General features: G+C 40.3%; 1 protein-coding gene across 1 annotated transcript in view; it reads left to right on the plus strand.

Annotated features, from left to right (window-relative positions):
• Nucleotides 1-1,409: 1,409 nt before the first annotated feature.
• jmy (junction mediating and regulatory protein, p53 cofactor) overlaps nt 1,410-21,791 on the plus strand; it is a 28,513-nt gene continuing 8,131 nt past the window's right edge. Inside the window, exons 1-5 of the mRNA XM_008423425.2 lie at nt 1,410-3,514; nt 12,038-12,211; nt 19,491-19,641; nt 20,650-20,819; nt 21,281-21,446. Coding sequence (XP_008421647.1) covers nt 2,666-3,514; nt 12,038-12,211; nt 19,491-19,641; nt 20,650-20,819; nt 21,281-21,446 — 1,510 coding nt within the window. The 5' untranslated portion in view covers nt 1,410-2,665. The remainder of the gene's footprint in view (nt 3,515-12,037; nt 12,212-19,490; nt 19,642-20,649; nt 20,820-21,280; nt 21,447-21,791) is intronic.

Below are 21,791 nucleotides of genomic sequence, written 5' to 3' on the forward strand. Positions count from 1 at the left end.
AAACACATTTTACCTCGTGGAAACAACTTGAGTTTTTCCACTCGCACAATCAGATAATCAATTTATCTTCAGTCAAGGCACTCAAACATACCTTGAGTAAAAATGTAAATGTAAATTATTATTATTTAAAAAAAATAATAATAATTTAGACAACTATATGACAATTTTATATCATTACAGCATGTCTACAACTTCCCAACAATAGATTTCTTTATACAGCAATTTTCATTAAAACATTATTTAAATAGGAGCAAAAGCTTGGCTGAATATAAAACTAAAAGAACAAAATGCACAAATTTACATCTTCACTGCAAACATTTTCATCGTTCCTCTAGTTCAGTGGTTCTTAATCTGGGTTCGATCGAACCCCTGGGGTTCGGTGGAGCCTCTGCCGCGGAGGTAAAGACACACTTGTGTAAAGTCGTGATGACGCCCCGCTTTGCCRTCACTTGCTGCAGAGGATCACGTTACATTGCTTAGCCAATCAGGGCTGCGGAGGAGCCCTGATTGAAGGAGCTCCACTCTCAGCAGGGATTTGAACTTKTGTCTTTAATTACTTCAGCAAAGCTCACAGTTTTTACCAAATTCTGTAGCTTTCGGTGTACTTCTAAATCTGCTCCTTAGTCTCATCTTTTCAGGGTTGCTACTGCCTCTAGTGACGTGGCGGTGATAACACAACTAATATAATTACATTACTAAATCAGAATACGGCAAAGTCTTTATTATTTATTAGAAATTTTTCATTCTCTTAAGAATGTAGAGCTAATTAAATGATCTAAACAAGACCTTAAAGTGGTTCCAGTTTCTCTTGATGGCCAACCTGTTGAAACTGTGGCAAATTTTAAATACCTTGAGTCGTTCCTGGACAGTCAGCTCAACTGAAAACACTGACTATATTTTGAAAAACTGTTCTCAGAGACTCTATCTTTTAAGAAGACTGAGTGATCATGGGGTGACACAACTAAACTCTAATTGGGTCACCTATGTCTTGAATTTTGGGGGAAATCATATTTTATTTATCACTACAGAAGGGTTCAGTGAATGCGCATATGAAATTGGTGGGTTCGGTACGTCAAAAAAAGTTAAGAACCACTGCTCTAGTGTATTTGTGATCATAAAAGCAGAAGATAATTGAGCATAAAGACTAAAGTAGTGTAACTCGTGTTCATGTATGACAAAATACAGACGTTTACATTTTAAATAAATTATATTGAACATATAAAACAAAATATGGTAATAGCCTCTAGGTTTGAACAACAAAACAACAGCAACAACAAACTATGAACAGATTGAATAGATAACATTTTGAACAACAAACAGATCAGAAAGCACAGACGTCAAAATTAACAACACAAAAAAGAATAAAACGTGAATAAAACGTATGTTTTATTCACGTAAAACATACGTGAATAATAATAAAACGCTTACATTTGACTTTTGCTTAAACATCGTCAAAGGTCTTTTGATCCACTCTGCTTGCTATATGCATTTTTTTCTGCTTACAGTACGTGCTGTACGTGGTTGCGTCACGGATTTGCCCACGTGTAGATGTTTATGCTCCTCGTGCACGTCGGCAGAAGGAGAAAAAGAGGTTTAACAAAGTCCGACTGGGATTGAGGCATATTAAAGAATATTTAGGTAAATTACATAAAATAATATAGAAAATATTGGCAGTATTTGTAGTGTTATCTTTGTTAAATATTTAATTAAGCATAAATAAGAAAAGGCATAACATATGATGCCTTCATGGTACATGGGATAGCCCCAAACAGTGGTAAAAAGTGTATTCCACACCTTTGACTAAACCTTTTACAAAATGTTTCTGTTTACCCTATTTAGAGTTAATATATATAAGGTCTGTGGTGCATTTGAGTTTATAAAAATTAGTACATCATGGTGATTTGTTTGCCCTGACACAGAGAAGTGGGCTCACCAGTCTGACAAAAATTCTCTGCTTGGAGTAGGGTACATGTCAAAATGTAAAACATAAGATGGAAAACAAAATAAGATTAGACAATTCTAAAAGAGCCATAGAGAGTAAGTAAAATAAAACAATTTGATTGACAGTATACGTTTTGTAATTGAAGTTACACTTTAAAAATATAAATAAATGTGTTTTTTCCCGATGAAATCGTGGACACTGAACATAGCATGCGGAGTGTTAAGTCCCTCCCCGGATTTGACAAACGCGCACGCACCTTGTGCTTGTAAACAGAAGCTCACACGTGACACGGAGAGCAGAGCCGAGTCGCGCGACCGTATTGTCTGAACGGACAAAGAAGCGTACTGTGAGCGCGAGCTTCGGCCAGGTGAGCGGCCAGGTGTTTATGGCAACCGGCGTTATGTGCGGCAACACGACGCCGAGTTTTTGCTCGTTTAAAGACCGAGGTCTGGGAACGCGTTTGGTCGCTTGAACTTAATGTCTGAACCGCAAATCCTTGAGCTCGGTGGGAGAACATTGTTGACTGCGTTTTCGCTGCGCTCACGCACACAGCTGGTTTACTAAACTGGAGAGCCTTTGTTGTTCCAAGGCTAAATCTCGCTGATAGGGATCCCCCACTCCCTCTGTCGCTGTCGTCAACTAGCAGTAGCCTTTAGCCTCGACTTCAGAATTTTTCTTTTATTTCCGAACAACCTCAATCTGTGCATTCAGTGGCCGGATGAGATGTCATTCGCCATGGAGGATAATTTGGAGTCCGGATGGGTGTCAGTCCGACCCAGAGTGTTCGACGAGAAAGAGAGGCATAAATTTGTTTTCATCGTGGCCTGGAACGATATCGAGGGAAAGTTCGCCATAACCTGCCACAACAGAACCGTCCAGAGACGGAGCACTTTTCTGGACTTGGATTGTAGCCCCGCGGCTGCGCTTCCTGTCCCCGCTGCTGCTGCTAAAAGTTCGGCCAAAGCGAAGAAAGACGAAGCCTGTCAAGCTGGTGAAGTTAGACCGCACTCTGTCCCGACAGGAAACCCCACAACAAACACCAGAGCCGGAGACAAAAAGACTGTAAACGACGATGGCTTGAAGGCGATCGAGTGCGTCAGCCTCACGTTAGGGTCCTGGAATATTGTTACACCGAAGGAGACGGACATGGAGATCCTGGACGTCCCTTCGTCTCCCGAGGACGCAGACCCGGGAGACGGTGAGCTCAGCCTCCGCGAGGACTTCAGCTGGGCCGGCCTGTTCTCCTTCCAGGACCTGCGGGCGGCCCACCAGCAGCTATGCGCCGTCAACTCGGATCTGGAGCCCTGCTTGCCCCCGTTCCCGGAGGAGCAGTCCGGCGTGTGGACGGTGCTGTTCGGCGCCCCGGGGATGTCGCAGCGGGAGACGGACGCGCTGTGCTACCAGCTGCAGGTGTATCTGGGTCACGCCCTGGACACCTGCGGCTGGAAGATCCTCTCCCAGGTGCTTTTCTCCGAGGGCGACGACACGGAGAAGTATTACGAGAGCCTGAGCGAGCTGAGGCAGAAAGGCTACGAAGTTGCGCTGGAGGCGGCTAAAAGGCGGATGCAGGAGGTAAAGGGATTATTTTTCTCATAGATTTTATTCTTAATAATAAAAAACACATAATCATTAAAGGTGATTTTAATTATGTCAAAACTCATATATGTGCCATTTATTGTCAGTGTTTATAAGATCATAATTGAGCCTCCTGTTCTCCGGACACCCACCCTCACCCCCTCCCTCTTTGCATAGTCTACCATCTGTTGCAGCAGCACACACACGGAGCAGTAATATGATCTGCTCTGGCCAGACATCCCTCTCCAGGCTGAATTGTAACAAGGAAGTTGCATAGAAACATAGGGAGAACAAATGGAGGTGGAGTTACGCAGGGATGTGTCATCCACCGCAGCTGTTGGCTCTGTCATCGCCGTTATCCCGTATAACTAAAAACACGCAGCATCATAATTCAGAGTTAGCGAAAACTTTGTGGGCCAGACAGGACATTTGTCCAGCGCCTTGGACAATATGCTAGCGGGCTTCAGATTGGCTTAGTTGTGATTATTGTATCAACCTCTAACATTTGCATGTTTTACACTGGGGCTGAAACGATTAATTAGATTAATCGTGATGACTCCATTATTGTGATAATCGTCAACTAATTTAGTCATCGATTAATCGTTAACTGGAGTAGGCAGACTCTGAAACGCCAGTGTGCTGAAAGAACTATATGCTCAGAGCTTTAATTGAACCAAAATTGTGTAAAAATACATATGCATTTTCCATTTAAGATAAAAAATAATTTTGCCTTTAAAAATGTTCTTCATAGAATTCCTCAAGTAGCATAAAATGTCTGTCTGTCTGTCTGTCTCTGTTTGATCAGCTATATGTTCTACAGTTTTTCACATATTGATGCGAGAAATATTTTCTAGTTACAAATGAATCCTTTGCTAGAAATAATCAAACATAAACTAAAATATGGTTATTGTATTTAATAAAGTGCTTGTTTTTTTATTTTTAAAAAGTAATTTAATTGTTTATTTGGATTTTTTAAAGTATCTAATGTTGTATAAAAATATGACATAGTCATAAATATTCAAGCAAATACTTTTTAAAATATTTTGAATATGACAAACTGAATTAAAACTCACAAACACAAGAAACTGTGAAGCCACCACCACGTTTCTCGCGTCCATTCCATTCTTTGAAGAACGCTGAATACATATGCACCCCACACTTTTCAGATAAAAAAAAAACACACTTTACAGACCTTGGATTTTAAATCTTCCTTTTCACAATTATCTACCTGGTTGCATTGCACAAAATGACCAAACACGATTAATTAGGTTTCTGCTTGTACCAGAACAAAATGTGAAGTAGTTTTACAAGAGTCTGTGAAAGCCAGGTAACAACCCAGTTATAAAGATGGTCCGTGGGGGGTAGAGATGAGCGGGCGGGGGGCAGAAACGAAGCCAACTGCAAGTCTTTTATCATCCTGGCTTTGTTCAACTGTTTGATTCACAAACAGCTGTGTGAGGGCTCGGCCAGGCCCAAAATAACTTGCGCGATGATGAAGTGACTCACTTTTAGGTTTATATGCGACGCCACTTTTCTGACTGACCTTTTTTTAAAGCAGACTGTGACTTGTTTTATCAGGTCATTTTCTCTGATAGGCTTAACCTGCATTAAGAAGCAGACAGTTCCTATACGATGTATGACTTCTACAGCTGCTTTTCAGTTGCATTTTTGTTAGAAAATTACCAAAAAGTGATCATTCCAGATGGATCACATTTGTTGATCAGTTGTTTTATTGTTGTCCTCATTCCTTGATCTCATGATGTGTCGTGTGAGTTCTCTTGGCAACTTCTATATTTGCATTTTTTAACCTCAAACCCATTTCGTCATCAGAGGGATGACCTCTGATTTTTGGGCTGGTATTGATATCTGATGTTAACATGTTACAGCTGATAGAAATGTTATTGCTCATGCAATTTTCTTTGAAAAGTCATTCTAGATGGAGATGGTTGAGGGCCAAAAGGGTTTCCTGTAGAGGTCTGAATTACAGCGGTTCTGAAGAAGCCTCTGACTGAACACAGTTTGCTATAACGGTTGTATAAGTGCTGCTGCTGTCCATATTTTTCTTGGTTTTATAATGATAATATCTAGTCATTAATGGCAACAAGAAGGACATAAATATCTGCTATTAACATCAGCCCCTGGTTTACTTATTGGACTGATACGTATATGTTAAAAATGAAATATAAGAGATATGTATATACCTCTTATGTTTCAGGTTGAATTTCTAATGTATGGCACAGGTGAAGTTGAGATGTTTTTATATGGAACTAACAAATTTAAGAGCAAATTGAACAGACGATATCAGATAGACATGGTGCACTTTTTGGAAATTCTCTTTTCTTTTAATAAACTCACTTGTTGATTATTAAAGGGGCAGCATAATGTATTTTCCAGGCATGTAGTGACATTTTATAGCACAATCAATTAACTATGCTACCTTCAGTTGTTATACAAATCAAATATGACTTTAAAAATTTGACTTTGTCATTTAATTTCTTGAAATTGGGTCCGTGTCTCTTTAAGAAACTTCTGCTCTTTCTGAAACTCTGCCGTTAGGAAGTCATGACAACATGGCACCTCTATTAAACCTTTAATTTCTTTACCAGGATTTCACTGAGAAGTAGTAGTTCAATGAGCTCAGCAGATATGCATTTCCAACAGGTGTTTGCTAATTGCTGCTGTCTAGTCTGAAGGAGCTGAGCAGTGGAGAAGTGCTCTGTGAGGTTGAAGCTCAGAAGCTTACACTCTGCATGTCAAAGGAGGAGCTTTGTCCTTGAAGGCGGAGCTAGGTCCACCCAGGTGTTTTGCATGGGAGATTAAATAATTTCTCAAACATGCATGAAAGAAACAATGTTTTTTTGATGAGGGAATAACATCATAACATGTAAAGCTAGTAAAAGTTGATTTTTACGTAATGCTACTTTAAAGTAGGCAATCCATTAGACGCTGCCTTCTTTTATGACACTAGTGTCTTTATCCTGGCAGGTTTCCGTCATCAGAAACGCAGCACAATACAACAGTCAAGCGAAACTCGGCAACAGTAGAGATAATATTTACTCTATTTTATTGGATTGTACATGTTTTTCTGTTTTCCAGGTCAGTAAGTCCGTTCCTAATAAACGCTTACTGTAGGCGGTGCGAGGCTGTTCTGACCCGGAGCCGCTGCTATGGAGGGTCTAATCCTGTTGAGACAGGATAAGAAAGAGGACAGATTGGTTTACTTTGGTTAAACTGAGCTGCTGGTTGATGTCCGTAAATTTAGCAACACATCTCCTAAATCAATCTGCAGTTTTCCAGCTTTATTGGGTAATCATAATTTGAGCTGCAATATTAACCAGCACACATTCTGGTTATATATTAGGGGAAATATAGAATATTTCCTGCTAAGATATTTTTGCTTAACATTTAAATCAACACCAGCTTACCCCTGATTGGTTAGTTACTCTGGAGCAGCTGCCGACTTAAAATACTTCTATTTTTATGAAATCGCTGCGCTGTCTGGTCTTATCACCATCACACTGACAGACTGTGTCAGTGTCCAGACCTTGCTCTCTGATATCAGGGACAGGACGGACCGGTGGTCTAAGACCACGCATCCCCTCTGTGTATCCGTTGATCATTGACCAGAGTCACTTTGACCGTTTCCCGTTATCTCTGACCTGTTACTAAAGAAACCCAGACCAACAGCTTATCAGCAGTGAAGTTCTCGTTTAAAAGCTGATAGTTACAGATTAATGGCGTACTCAGATATTTATGGTTTTTATGTAGTGCAAAAAATGTGATAATGTAGTCTTATAAACTAAACTTTATTAGTTGTTTTAGATACAGAACATAGACTCGCAAAGTACTTTATATGAAGGGCAAAGGACTTTGTTGCATTGCACCAGGGCTACAAAACAATTTCCTTATGAATCAAAAGCTAGTCTTTAAATCAGTATTGTATCATAAAAATACAATACGTTTCTGAGTTGGCGATGATTTCAGTTTTACAGCATTTCAAATTTCTCTACATCTAATCCCTAATTGTCATTAATTCACAAATGTATGAACGTCTGTCTCCTGAATGAAGGTTTGGTATTGCTTTTTGTATAATGACGCAGCCACTCACTGTGACCTTTTGTTCACATCGCTAACGTCACTTTGGGGAAATGCGGGTGTATTTTATTCTGTCAGACTTGCATTCAATTTTATGTGTTCACAATTTATTTGGTTTTTGCCTACTGGGCATGTGAAGTCATTCCACAGAATCAGCACTTTTCAACATTTTAAAGCATCCATTATAATGGATGCTTTAAAATCCATCCATTATTATTTGGGGAGTTCTGTTTTGGCACTTTGGATCTTATTAGCCCGTTTATTGATGTGTTGGCAATGGAGGGATATTTTCCTTGAGGTTTTAAATCAGATTTAACAGACTAAGGACCGTGAAACTGCGGGGTTGTTTCAACAACATCAGCTACCTTCTCAAGTGGGATTCCCCAAGGAACCATATTCGACCCACTGCTTTTCCTTAAACGTACTGTGTTCGGATCAGCTCTTCATAGAGTTGAAATTTAATTAGAATTGCTACATTTTTGTTTTCCTTGTTGAAACAAACCGTGCCGTGATTTCTGGGTAATTTAATTTATATTGCTGAATTTTGCAATATTGTCTAAAGTTGAGAGAAGAAACAAGCAAACAGTCATACTTTGCCTCTACTGCTACATGGCTTTTGTTCTCATATCTTTGCACGGGCTTTCAGAACATTCTGAAATTGATAAGATTTATTTAGTTGTGTTTATGGCCTATCTCCTTGTTACCTACCTTGTTAACTTTACGGAGATGAGCCTTTCTCTAACTTTCCTATTTAAATTGGGGTACCCACTTACACCCGAGATTTCCAAAAGCCATTTTAGGACGTTAATTCTTTGTAAGTAATTTGTTTAATTGCTCGGTGTTCTGAGTTTCTGAGTTGGAAATACATCTCCTTTTTCCGCATAAATCAACTAACTACATTTTGTGCAGATATTCGCGTTAATTCAGCGGTGACAGTCGTTACATTTACCATCTTTCAGGAAGCATTCCATCTTTGAGGAGGCCTGTTCACAGTCTGCATGAAAGAAAGTGAAGGCCTCTCTTTCCTGTGTTCTATTTCAATTAAAAGGCACGAAGAGAAGAAAACTACTGCGGCGTAAGATGGAACAGATTTATGGCCGACAGGAACCGGTCTTAATGATAGGGTCTGCAGCTCCAGTATATCACCGAGAGGAAGATCTTCTAATTACGTCCTCCGCGCTTTTGCTGAGGGCTTTTGTTGCCTTTAATGCTAAACTTAGCTTGTAAAATTGTACCTTCGTAAAAGTGCTTTTAAAACACGAATCCAAACCTGCCAGCTAACTTGTTGCAAGTGAGCCTCATTAACTTTGAGCTCATGAGCTTTGAGTTAGCTAATTACGCTTTTTTTTTTTTTCTCGTTTTGTAGGCATCACGTCTCTATGCTGTTGAAGTGAAGTGGAACAATAACTTATTCATCACTTTTCTAGTCTTTGTACTCATATTTCATATTGATCCTAATGATGTAATAACACTTTAAAAGTATACTTTTTGCAAATCCTATCCTGTGTGACTTTTTGGCTCATTTAGCTCCGGGGGTTTCCTGGCTAGCGGGGTGTGGGGCTGGTCAGCGGTTGCCAGGGAAACACAGGGCCAAGGTAAACAGTAGGGGCAGTGTTGGAGCTGAATCAGGCAGTGTATGTCACAGTGTAGAGGGGCTTAGGAAAATTAGCTCAGAGTTTATATAAAAGTCATCATTCATATCTGTGTCAGATAGAGGAGCGGTTTATTCGCCTCTTCAGATGATTGTTGGGCGGTGGTACATTCAGTGTCGCGTCTGAAGTAGAGGATATGTGTTAGGCAGTTTGAATCAAAGAAGCTGGTTTCTGAGAGAGCTCTAAACAAAAGCTCGACTTAGTGGCGTTTTTAAGAACAATGAACAGTGTGTGGACTGTTGGACATATGGTATGAATCAGTAGCAGTCAGGATCAGTCGGGTTTTTTTTGGGGGGGGGGGGGATTTTTACTCAACAATGTGTTTTGTGATATCATTCCTGGCTACACATTAATGAGCATGCACTTACAAATCCTCCCAGGCTGAGTCTTTGTGCTTGTTGAGAGATTTTTTTTCTTCCTTGCCTTGAGCTTTGAGGTAGCCATTGTTTCAGACTGCATTTTGTTCAAATTGGAGCCAATTTAAAGCAACTTTTTAAATAATAATTTAAAAAAAATTAGGGTTAGAGTTTATCTGTTATAAAATGGATTAAAGTGGGTAGAAAAATACAAGCTCCAAAGAACATATAACAAAGTAAGGTAAACCACTCTATGAACACGTAACTTGCTGAAAATTGGCACTTAACTGAACGTGTTCCTGCTGTAACTTAAAGCTGCAGTATTAAACTTTTATAAAAAACTTTTCTTTTTTTTTTTTACATATTTGTTCAAATGCTCATTCATGTAAAATGATCTCTTCTGCCTTCTCCCACTGCTCCCAGTACTTTTGCAGAAATATTCTACTCGGTCAGAAACAACCAATCAGAGCCAGGAGGAGGGTGTTAGCGCTGTCAATCACTCTCACTCTCGCCCTGCAGCATACTGCAGCTTTAATCTAATTCCTCAACTAAAAGGTTGGAATGCAATACTTTAATAAGTTTGATCCCGAATCATAATGTTTATTTTATTTGCCAGTTTGTTTTCTCTGAAATGCAAGGTGGTTTGATTAGTGAAGCATGATATATATTTGCATCTACACTGGTACTAACGGACGTTCATAATTTTTTAACATATTGGTAAGGGTCCGATAAGCAGAACTGGGCTGATATTAATAAATGTTTATGTCCATATTTTTTGGTGGTTGTGTTTCAGGAGAGGGAGGGGCTTGGCATGTGACGGTGGATAAGAGCAACTTTTTAACTGTAGCGTTACCCTTGACTACAAGAATGTTAGATGTAGCACTAGCTACGTTTTATGTCGTCTTCAGTCCGCTCTCCATCAATTTGCCACGTGTAATACAATAATGTTTTGGATCATTTTCAGTATTTTTTTGTGGAATGAAACCATTTCAAGAAACCGCTTTATGTTTACAAGTAATTTACAAAACAACTTGTATAAAGATCATATTAGAAAATTAAACTTTCCTGTTTACAAATCCTAAAAATCTTCAAGTTTGTGCATACTTAGCCCTCAGTCTACTATGGTTAAATTAAACTCTCTTGGGTAAGTCCCCAAAACCCCCTTTAACTCTGTAGCCCAGTGGCCCACATCCTCCTAAACCCGGCCCTGGTGTTGAGGATTTCATGAGTAAAAATGTCTAAAGATAATGAAGTGTTCACACATTTTAATAACAACAGCATGCATTGCAGGATGATGTAGAAACTGTCATATTGGTGTTATTAATGTTATCGAGTGAGTCTGAAGTCTCCTTTTTTTTTACCCTGATAATGATCTCATTTCAGTTACAGTAATCAAGAAATGCCGTTTACATGGCGGTGTATTAATCAGAGTAAAGGCTGAGTAAACATGTTTGTCCTAAAGCCACTAATGCAGCTCAGATGATCACTAAGAGGGCAGTGAGTTAAAGCACTATATATAGTTCAGAAAATGTCTGGAATGGAAATGTGGCCAAATGTAATCTAGGGGAATAATCGCCCAGAATGTGTAGTAATCAGTGATCCTGGTTGATATGCTGAATGTAAACCCCTTGTATAAGAAGCAGGTGAGTGAGAAATTTACACTTTCCTCCAAACATGGACTTCAGCTTCATGTTCTACATCAAAGGAATATGAAAAAACTAAAGAAAACTTTATTGAGCATACATATAAATAAAGGTACATTGTCTGTACCCTTGTGTCTGGACAAAAAAAAAACAATAAAAAAATTGATAATGACAAAAATAAAGGATAAAGTCAGCTATTTATTCTACGATTATAGAAGATAGTCATAACATTACGAGAATAAAGTTGTATAGGAATAATAACACAAGAATAAAGTTGAAATAATGGCAATAAAGTCATAGTATTATGGAAATAAAGTCTTCGTATGACTTTATTCTTGAAATATGACTTTTCTTATATTATAATGACTTTGTCCTTATGATTCTCATACAACTTTATTCTTGTAATGTTATTTTGTATAATGCTATGACTTAAGCCTCATAATATTATGTTATTCTTGTAATATGACTTCTTGTAATTTTGTCATTTAATTTTTTCTTTTTCCTTAGTATAACCCTAAAGCTCCATCGTAGGATGGAGCTTTAGGAACTTGATTGTAGGAACTTGATTGTAAAATTTAAAAAGTGAATTATTTTAAACCTGCTTGCATAACTTGTTGCTCTAACTTTGCTGTGAGGCATCAGTTAGATGGGAGCCAAGTTAGGTTGAAGCCAACTTACAACTCTCCAAATGCACTTTTTTAATTAATTCAAACCATTTTTCAACATTGAGGGTGGTCCACTTTTCAAGCCTCCGTCCCATGTGCTTTGTCCCAGGTGTTGGACAAGCACAAGACCATGGACAGCATGGTGGAGCTGCTGCAGGTGTACCCCGAGGAGGACGAGGCGTACGGCGAGCTGCTGGAGGCGACGACTCAGCTGTACCACTACCTGCTGCAGCCCTTCAGGGACATCAGGGAAGTGGCAACGCTGCGGCGGCAGCAAATTAAGGTAATTCTGCACATAGGCACACATAAACAAATACCCATCTGTTTTTCGAGCTTGTTTTAAGCAGGTTTAGACCTCCATGTAGCCGGATTACTCATTTGCCCTTGAAGACAATTTGCCTCCCGTCAGGCGGGCCTTCATAAATCAGTGGACCACACGGTAAAAGAAACGGGTTCTGTGGGTTTGGTTAGAGCAAGGCGACCCTCCTCCAATGAGCATCCACGCATAAGCCCACTGCCATCACATTACTGGTACATGCTGAGGCTTATGAAGCTGCCGTGGTGATGATGAAGATGATGGCAGGATGGAGGGTAGAGGATCAGCTAGAGAGGCTTTTTTTCCCCCCCTTGCCTAGAGCAGATTAACCACCAGTATAAGTATTATTACAGCGGCCACTAAACCACTCGGTAATTCTGCAGCCTCAGCACTCTTCCTCTGCTCTCTTTGTTGCCTTTCTTCATCAGAGGCTTGAAGAGAGAATCTAGTGAACTTCAGAGGTGATCCTCGATAAAACCTGTCCTACCGGTCAGTAGGTCAATGCCCTACTTCTGGACAATTGTTAGACAGTTGCAAAACTGATGTGTGCTGAATTTAATTTTGAACTTTAAATATTGGCACCTCTCAAATAAGCAACAGGAGAACAAAAGCTTACACTTTCCATTCAATTTCAATTCAAGTTTATTTGTATAGCACATTTCAGCAACAGGGCAGATCTATATCATAAAAACATCCTACAGTCATCAATTGTGAAACAAGCGATAAACATTCAATTTAAATGTTCCACTTGCTGCTAATCAAAAGTAACTCTAAACAGGTGGGTTTTTAGCCTTTAGTTTAACTTTCCCACAGTCTTAAGAGATGTGGCCATTTGGACCCCATGAGCTTTTTACTCTGTTGTGGTCCAAAGAGGTCACACTGACCCCATGTGTGCTTCTACAAGATTTTCTTTGCGTGGTTCTGGGAACTGATGGTCTGACAGGACAATCTCCCTCCTGAACTCTGTTTCCCCGCTGTCCAACCATGGCATTTGCCACGCTCCTCCTGAGCGCCGGATTAAAGGAACTGTGTTTCAGCTGTTTTCTGGAAGCTCCAGATTTGTGGTGCAAAGATACTGAATGTTGCTTGTCCATGTTTGGTTCTAGTAGACTAGAACCAGAATACCAGAGTGGTCGATCAGGTTGACACAATAACAGATCTTTAATGTATTTTGGTGCTATGTCATTAAATGATTTAAAAACTAACAAAAGTATTTTAAAGTCTATTCTCTGAGCTACAGGGAGCCAGTGTAAGGACTTTATATCTGTGATGATGTGCTCTACCATCACTCATTAGGTCTAAATATGCTATTCTATCTACACCAAAAGAGTGCATCTTTTCCTGCTTTTGGAAACTTATTGATACATGATACACATATATAGCATACGAAGGAGTGCGTTTTTAAAGACAAATCATGATTTTGCTGCTGTCTCAGGCTTTATGTCAATGGTTAGCCTTTCACAATTTCTCACTGTGGCTGCCAACAACCCATAGCTCATTAAGTTGGCTGCTATAACCACTATGGTCGGCTCCAGATGGAAGGAGTCCTTTTCTCAAGTCCAGTGGTATTGTGTTAAAATTTAACACATCCACTTTAGTTTAGTGTAATTGGTAGAGTAGTCATCCTGGGATCAGAAAGTCGTGAGTCGGTGTCACTGGAAAACCGCTCATTATGGTCCATTTCCAAGAAAGTTTTTAAGGGACTTTTAACTAAGACAATTCAAACTTCCACAGTACAGATTGTTGGTCATTTAGGACATGATAATCATAAATGAAGCCTTGGTCCTGTAAACTGATGCAGATTATTTTTTTTAGATTTTTACTTTTAAATGGCCAAAAAGATGCTGCATTTGGCACTACAAGAAAGCTAAAACTCAGGACGCTTTGTTGGTGGTTTAAATTGTTTTCTTAGTTTGTCCTCAATGTACATCAAACCATTGCTAAAGCAAAAATACTCCTGTGCAATTTATTTTTGGTAAGAGACTGTAGTTTGTTTTTAAAGGGGCAGTGGTGCATAAAATGTCCTTCTTTTTTTAGCTTTGCATCAAGTTATAAAGTTATTCCCTCATCTAAACATACCTGGAGTGTTGCTTTGATTATTTCATGCATGTTTGAGAAATGCTTTAATCTCCCATGGCAACCATTGGTGAGAGCGAGGGCCACCTTCCTGGACGAAGCTCTTCCTCTGATCTGCAGTGTCCTAACTTTTGAGCTTCCACCTGACAGAGCAAGACTCCACTCAGCTCCTTCAGACTAGCCAGCAGCAATTGGCAAACACCTGGTAGAACTGAACATCAGCTGATCTCATTATAGGAGCTGGCTCTCTGTGAAATGCTGGTAAAAATGTTAAAGTGTTAATAGAGGAGCCATGTTTTGATGACTTTCTGAAGGCGGAGCTACAGAAAGAGCAGGAGTTTTTAAAGAGACACAAGCCCAATTTCAAGGCGTTAAATTTCAAAGTCATGTTTCTTTAAAGTCACATTTGAAATATATGGCATTTTCTATAACAACTTATGGTGACATAGTTACTTGATTGTGCTTTAAAATGACACTTTGTGACCGGAAAACATAATGGAGCCCCTTCATAATATGAAAAATAAAATAATTAAAGGACTTTTTGTTGTTCATTAATTTAATAGCATGGACAGTAATGCGCAAAATCTTCCACGTATATTTGAGAGCACCACCTCGTTCGGTTTAAACAAGTTTGGATTGTTTCACAGGTATTGTTTGGCACTTTTCAATAAAATAAGATTGAAACATCGAAGGTGCCATTGTGACCTTACAACACCTGGAAAAAAAAAAAGGTCAGGTCAGGCTTTTTAAAGATTGTGATCGGCCAGAAAACTGCAATCAGCGCACCCCCCAATGAACAGTGCTTCTCATTCTCTAAACTGCATTCCTTACTCAGCATGCTGATCCTGCATGGCTTCACCAACCAACACAAACAACTGTGTGTTTGTGGGTGTGTTTATGACCCTCTATTATGATGGAATTTAGGTTCTGGGGTGGTTCCTGATCTAAATACAGAATTTACAGTCTCTCTCAAAATGTAAAATGTCCGTAGAGCAGAAATCAGTTTTAAATTTCACCTTTCCTCGTCGGTGAATTTGCTAAGAAGACCGACTACAGTTTAAGAAATTGCTTGATGTTTTCTTGCTTTTCTTTTAGAGCTCTAGAAAGTATTTCTAGCTCACCGGTGAGTCAGAGTGTTGATCTGTGTGGAACAGGAGAACTGTGTTTATTAATATCAGCTCTATGGAGTTGAATGGGTTCATCCTGTTGTCAGAACTCTCTTCTAAGTGCTTTAATTGTTAATTAAAAGCACGGCTCTGATTGGCTACCTGTAAAAAACCTGTAGTTTAATCAGTTAGAGGTTTAACACACATGTATCACGTGTAGGCTATTTTTAATTTATTATTTTGAATCTTAATTAAGTGATTAGTTATAGGCTACATTACTGTAAAATAAGAGTGGAATAAATAAAACTGATAGGCTCTTTGTTTAAACGCATAACACGATTCAAGGAATTTCTCTTTCTCTCTCTATTTTCAGGATTTCTTCACCATTTTTGTTTTCATAGATGGAAAATCTGCTGGATGCCAGTTTTTTTTTTGTTTGTTTTATTTTCCCCCCAGCTCTGCCACCTGCTTCCCTCAGGGCGATCCAACGACTAAAAACAAAGCTGTATGCAAACAAATTTGTGTTGTAGCCTCACCCAGGAAGTAGTTTTTTTCCCCCTCCCTCTCCATCTTTAACTCCTGAGGGAAAAGGAAGGAGTAGGGAATTTGGTACACATTTTCATTTACATGCAGTTTGCATTGTGCTTGGCGTTGCTGCTGAAAGAGCAGTCGGGGATCAGTTTCTGACTGGAACGGCAGCCTCGCCTGACCTCCTTTGTTGGTGTGAATGTAAATACTGGAGGGATGTGTGAGACTGTTGTAAAAACACGAGTGCTTCAAATTGCAAGCTAAGCTGGAAGAATGAGCCGTTTACGCCGAGTATCTCTTCTTTCTGCTCTGTGCCTTGAAGTTTTGTACCTGATTTGTGGATTAGAGGTGCACCAACTGCAGTTTTCTGACCAGCTACAGATTTTATAAAAATTTCAAAGTCATGTTTCTTTAAAGTCACCTGACCTGCTGATTACAATTTTTTTTGGCTGAGAAGTCTCTAAACGTAGTGAAAAAGTAGGTAGCAGTACATAAGATCGGTTTCACATGTTGGCATTAGCTGATTTCTGAGCTCCCAAAATTGGGGAAATTATCCAATTTATCAGGATGATTTATCAGGATGCTTTTCTTTAGAAGGCAAAGAAGCTTAGAAGTGGTGGTTCAACGAAACAAAAACAAGCCCAGTCAAAATCCAGACCAAAATCTCATTCAGAAATCTGCAGCAAGACCCGAAAATAAATGTTCACATGCCTGACTTGGCTATGTGTCAGGTTACAATATTCAATATTCTGCTAATGTCAATAAACACAATTTTGCAACTGCTGTGTTTCCATTAAATGAAAAACTCAATTAAAAATCACACTTGAAAATATTTGTTGCCGCTTGTTTATTAAAATATATCCCGGGCCGTTGTCCTCCTGCCATTTCCTGTTGTCGTCTTTGTCTTTTCTGCCAGAAGTAACATCCAGTTGTTGATCACCACTCGTGTTATACAAAAGTGATTCCATTGCGGTTTTGTGAAATACATTTATTTTGATGCAGCCCAAAAAACAACAACCTCATACTAGCACAGAAACCTTTTTTGTAAAAAACTTCAGTTTTTTTTATTTTTTTTATTTTATTTTATTGGAATGTTTCCAAGCAGCAAATAAAATATTTTGCAATTCCAGTTTGTGCAATTTTATGGAAATGCAGCTACATAGATAGTTCAGATCTGAGCAGAAAGTGATTCTGCAGAGTATTAATTCCTGGGAACCGAATGCAAGTTTTTTCCCTTAATAATAAGCCATTACTTTGCTTTGGTGTACAACAGTGGGGGGAAAAAAACATGAACGTTTGTGGTTATGACATGACAAAGCTGAAGTGGTTGTATCCCAATCTGTGAATGAAAGAGGAGCTGCTCATTTGAATTGAAGATCTCCTGATGGGTGCCTAGTGAACCGTGGTAACCTGCAGGACGAACTTGCACGCTGTGGGTGTCCTGTTGCCTGGAAGGTCAGAGGGTGGCCATGAATTAGAAATGTGGCGATACTCCCAACGCGTCTGAGGCAGATCGCGCCGCAGTCGGGCTCCAATTACCGCTTCACACAGCCTGCATTGTCACACGGCAACGGTTATCCCTTTGGTCCCCCGATCCCACCTGCCGGGTTTGCCTTCATCTGTGAGGCAAATTCGACCCCAATTTAAAAATGTCACATGGCGTAATATTCAAATTAATTAGTTCTGTGACCTGGATCGAAGTAAATTGTCTCCCTGATTACAGCAGCTGTCATTATTAATCTATTGTTGGGTTTAAACCAATCAGGATTGTCTTGGATTCCATGAGCTCCACATTCTGGTGCTTGTTACCAAACCAAATCCAGTTTTTAACCACGTGAACCAGCATCTTCTTCTGAGGAATTTATTCTCTTTGCTTGCCTCTATTAAGTTTTAAAGAGCATTTTATTTTAGGTCCAAGTCTAAAAACCTTTTATGTTCATTCAAAAGAAATGCTCCAAAACGGCTAAGCAACCTAATGTCTCCTCTTTTCCACCTTTAAGAAGTTCCAGCTGCTTGATAAACACTTCCATGTGTGTGTGTGCATCTGATCCTTCCTATTTTAACCAAATGAGATAGAGACCACCATGACAGCACGCATGTCGTAATCCCAGCACTCCATCATGGGGAGTGGTGTCACCTCTATTTAAAGACTGTTTGACACGTCTCCCGTTCGAGCCGCGGTGTCGAGACCCGCAGCCGCTGTGTTCATAAGGAGGGAACGCCGACTTCTACCCGTTTGTGTCGGAGCCTCTTGCTTTGCATAAAAACCAGTTCAGCAGACTCCAAATCACGAGGCGGTTTTAATGTCGAGATATTTGGCTTCAGGTCGTTCTGTCACTCAGGTCAAAGGGGTCAAAGCGAGCAGAATCGGCAACAAGATGGCGATGAAGATAGAAATAGGTTGCGCTGTCCAACTTGCAATACCCAAACACTGATGTAATGCACTCTACTTTTTCTTGACTAGATTTTTAAAAATTTTTTTTCTTTTTTTAATGGTTGCTGATGTAATCCCCCTACCCCCATTCATGCTCTCTGCTTCACCTCCAAACCACTCCCTGTGCACGTGCCTCCCGCGCACGGTTCCCCAGGAACACAACGCGCTCAGCCCAGTCACCACGCCGTCTGTCATTAACAAGGCTGCTTTCGAGTCCTTTTGTTGGCGATTATTGTGGCGGTGTTTATTTTGCAGCTCCTGCGCTCGCATCTGTTTTACATTGAGCCGTTACTATCCGGCTGCACGTGCCGAGAGGCCCTGGAAGGGAGTCTGCTTTATTGGCTGTGTACATTTTGTTCCACACGCTGCCCATCGTGTCATCGTTGTGGCTATGTTTCCTAGCTCGCACCCAGAGCGAGGTCTCACACATGGCAAGCGCTTTCCACTCATCTCGCTTTTTTTTTCACTCATGACTTTGGATGAGCAGCTAAAATGTTACAACTTTAAGAGTTGTGCATTATTTTTAAAAATGTCCTTTAGTGGATTTTTTTACTATGTGACCAGTGGGAAGCTGGGTTACTGTCACTGTAAACACTAATAGCCATACCCTTCACCACCCTCTGCTGTGGGCTGAGAGTATTACAGAACCCTTAGTGGGTTTTTTTACTAGATGTTGTGAGGCTGTGGAAGGAAAAATTGTGCCTTGTCACAATATTCACACCCTTTGAACTTCTCTGTGAAGGCCCCAGATGTTTATTAGAGGACATTAGTGGACAAATTGGTGGCGTCATAAAGGCTAGGCAAAGAAAACTAAAACTGCACGTTACTCCCAACACAGCGTCCATCCTACAAAACGCCAGTTTGTTTAAATTAAAACAAATTCAAATGAACCAATCATATTTATCGTTGTCCTCGGCTTAACAATTACGTGCCATGTTGCGTTAGTCTGTCCCGATAAAATACGTCAAAGTTTACTCTACTGTACACAATGTGATGGGGATGAAAGAGAGGTGGTTGAGATTTTGTTTTGCTAATATTCCAGTTCAGCTGTCAGAACTTTGTGTGTTGAACCTGCTCTGCTTCTCTCTCTCTCTCTCGTCAGATCTGCCTGGAGACGGAACGTCTCGGCCCTCGCCGCGTGGAGAGCCTGAGGAAAGAGGATGAGGAGTGGCAGAAGAAGGCTCAGGCTGCCGTGCTCGCCATTCAAGACCTGACTGTGAAGTTCTTTGAAACCACAACCCGAGCTCAGAAAGGTAAACGGAGACGAGAGGCATTTCCTCCATCCGTGGGAAAATGTCAGACGCTCCATTTACTTTGGCGTTTTAACATTTGAGTGTATGTAGGTCGTTTATAGATGCTTTGCAGCGTGACGTGCGCTAGAGCCTTCGCTCCATCGTCCAACCGGAGGGCATAACGCTTGCTGACGATGACAACCACTGGTTTTAGCTGTAAAGTTGTCAACACGATGTGCTGAATCTTAAATGTATGCGTGATATATGAAAGAAAAAAAACGATGAATAGTTTTAATTAAAAAAACAGAGAGACAGATTGAGGTAGGTCAGTTAATGCTAGCTTCACTTTGACAACTGTAATATGTAGATGTGCTGCAGAAATCTGTGCGTTTCGGTCCAGCAAAAAAAAAAAAAGTAAATGCAAAGGTGAACCACACACCAACTCTCTCACAGTTTAATAGTAGTGCAGGTGTTTAGATTAGCTAACCAACCAGACGATCGCTTTTTAATAAACATCGAGCCTGTAGACACAGAAATGTAACCGACTGAATGTTCTGTTCTTTGTGTGGGAAATGTGTGCTTGTTTTTTGGTGCTAAATACTGATACTTTAGTGGAGCTGTTGTTAGTCAGTTGCTATGACAACAAGTCTGCGTGTAGCATAGCTGACACAAGGAGTGAGGAAAAAAGAAGAATACAAGTGGTTTTGAGTTTTTCTTCAACGGTTTCTCCGAGTTACTTTTCCCTTTGCAGGGGCTCTAAATAATACAGACATCTCCAGGTTTCATTTTGTTAACAGAATTGTTCTACCATGGCAGCGTTGTGCACATGCACAAAATTTAAAGATGTAAAAATAACATTCTTTATGGAGTAAGTTGGGTTTTTATTTTTTCTTGCTTTACATACAAAAGGGATTTTTATTAATATTTGATCAAAGTATCTTTTAAACTGGAGTACAACTAAAATGTGCCAATGCATCAGTTAAATTCAACTGGCTCCTGTTTTCACCAATGCTGTGTTCCCTCCTGCAGCTCTGTATGAGCGGATGCGCGCCGACCAGAGGAAGTTCGGAAAGTCGGCGTGGGCCACGGCAATCGAGCGCATGGAGCGGCTGCAGTACGCCGTTTCCAAGGAAACCCTGCAGCTCATGAGGGCCAAGGAAATCTGCCTGGAACAGAAGAAGCACGGCTTGAAGGAAGAGGTAAAGCGGAGCAACGCGATGAAGAAAAAGAAAAGTTAATGCAGGCAAAGTGTTTTTACTTTAATAGGTTGGTGCTTTTCCATAAACGAGACTTGTGCGTCAAGAGATGGAGGGAAAATAAGCAAGATAACGGACTTGGAGCAATGATCTCATGGCTCTGGCATCCCGTGATGGAGGGAGCAACATCCTGCTGTACAACAGTGGAAATGACTCACTGGGAATGACAATCGGGTCAAACGTTTGTTTTTCATGCAAAGCTGCGCTCTGCGTCTCATCTCAGGAGTCGAACGCTACCAAACAGGAATCCGCTTCGGTTTCCACTCCGTCCGACTCGCATCAGAAACAAAAAGCGCAGTCGGATTATGTTTTATGTTTTTTGGGAAAACCAGCCTGTCTGCATGTCTGTGTCCTTGGAGGCCAGTTAAGGGCGTGACGTAACGCTGAGCCTGTGCTTTTTCCAGATGCAGAGTCTGCAGGGTGGGGAGGATGCAATGATGCGTCTGGACCAGCTGGAGGCGCTGTACTATGAGCTGCAGCTGCAGCTGTACGACATTCAGGCCGAGGTGCTGCGCTGCGAGGAGCTGCTGCTGACCGCGCAGCTGCAGAGTCTGCGCAGGCAGATGATGGGTGAGCGTCTGCGTGGCGCCGTTTCTGTCAGATCCAGTCGTATAAGTGACGCATGTTCACAATTAAGCTAGGGAATAAAAAACCTTCTAAAAATGTTGTATCCTGTCCCTAAAAAAAACTTTTTTGTGTTCCTATGACGCTTATTTATTTTATTTTTTTCCAGTTTGTTGCATGAGTGTCAGAAATTTTAGTTTAAATAATCCTGACCCTATTAAGGGGTTAATAGAGGAGCAATCCTCAAGGTGGAGTTTCATAAAGCACCCTTTAATTCTTTTCATAAATAGCTGAAGTTTTTAAGAGACAGAGGAGCAAATTCAAGATGCTACATAGAAAAACAGAGTCAAA

Source organism: Poecilia reticulata, linkage group LG12 (assembly GCF_000633615.1).
Source record: "Poecilia reticulata strain Guanapo linkage group LG12, Guppy_female_1.0+MT, whole genome shotgun sequence".
Taxonomy (NCBI): Eukaryota; Metazoa; Chordata; class Actinopteri; order Cyprinodontiformes; family Poeciliidae; genus Poecilia; species Poecilia reticulata.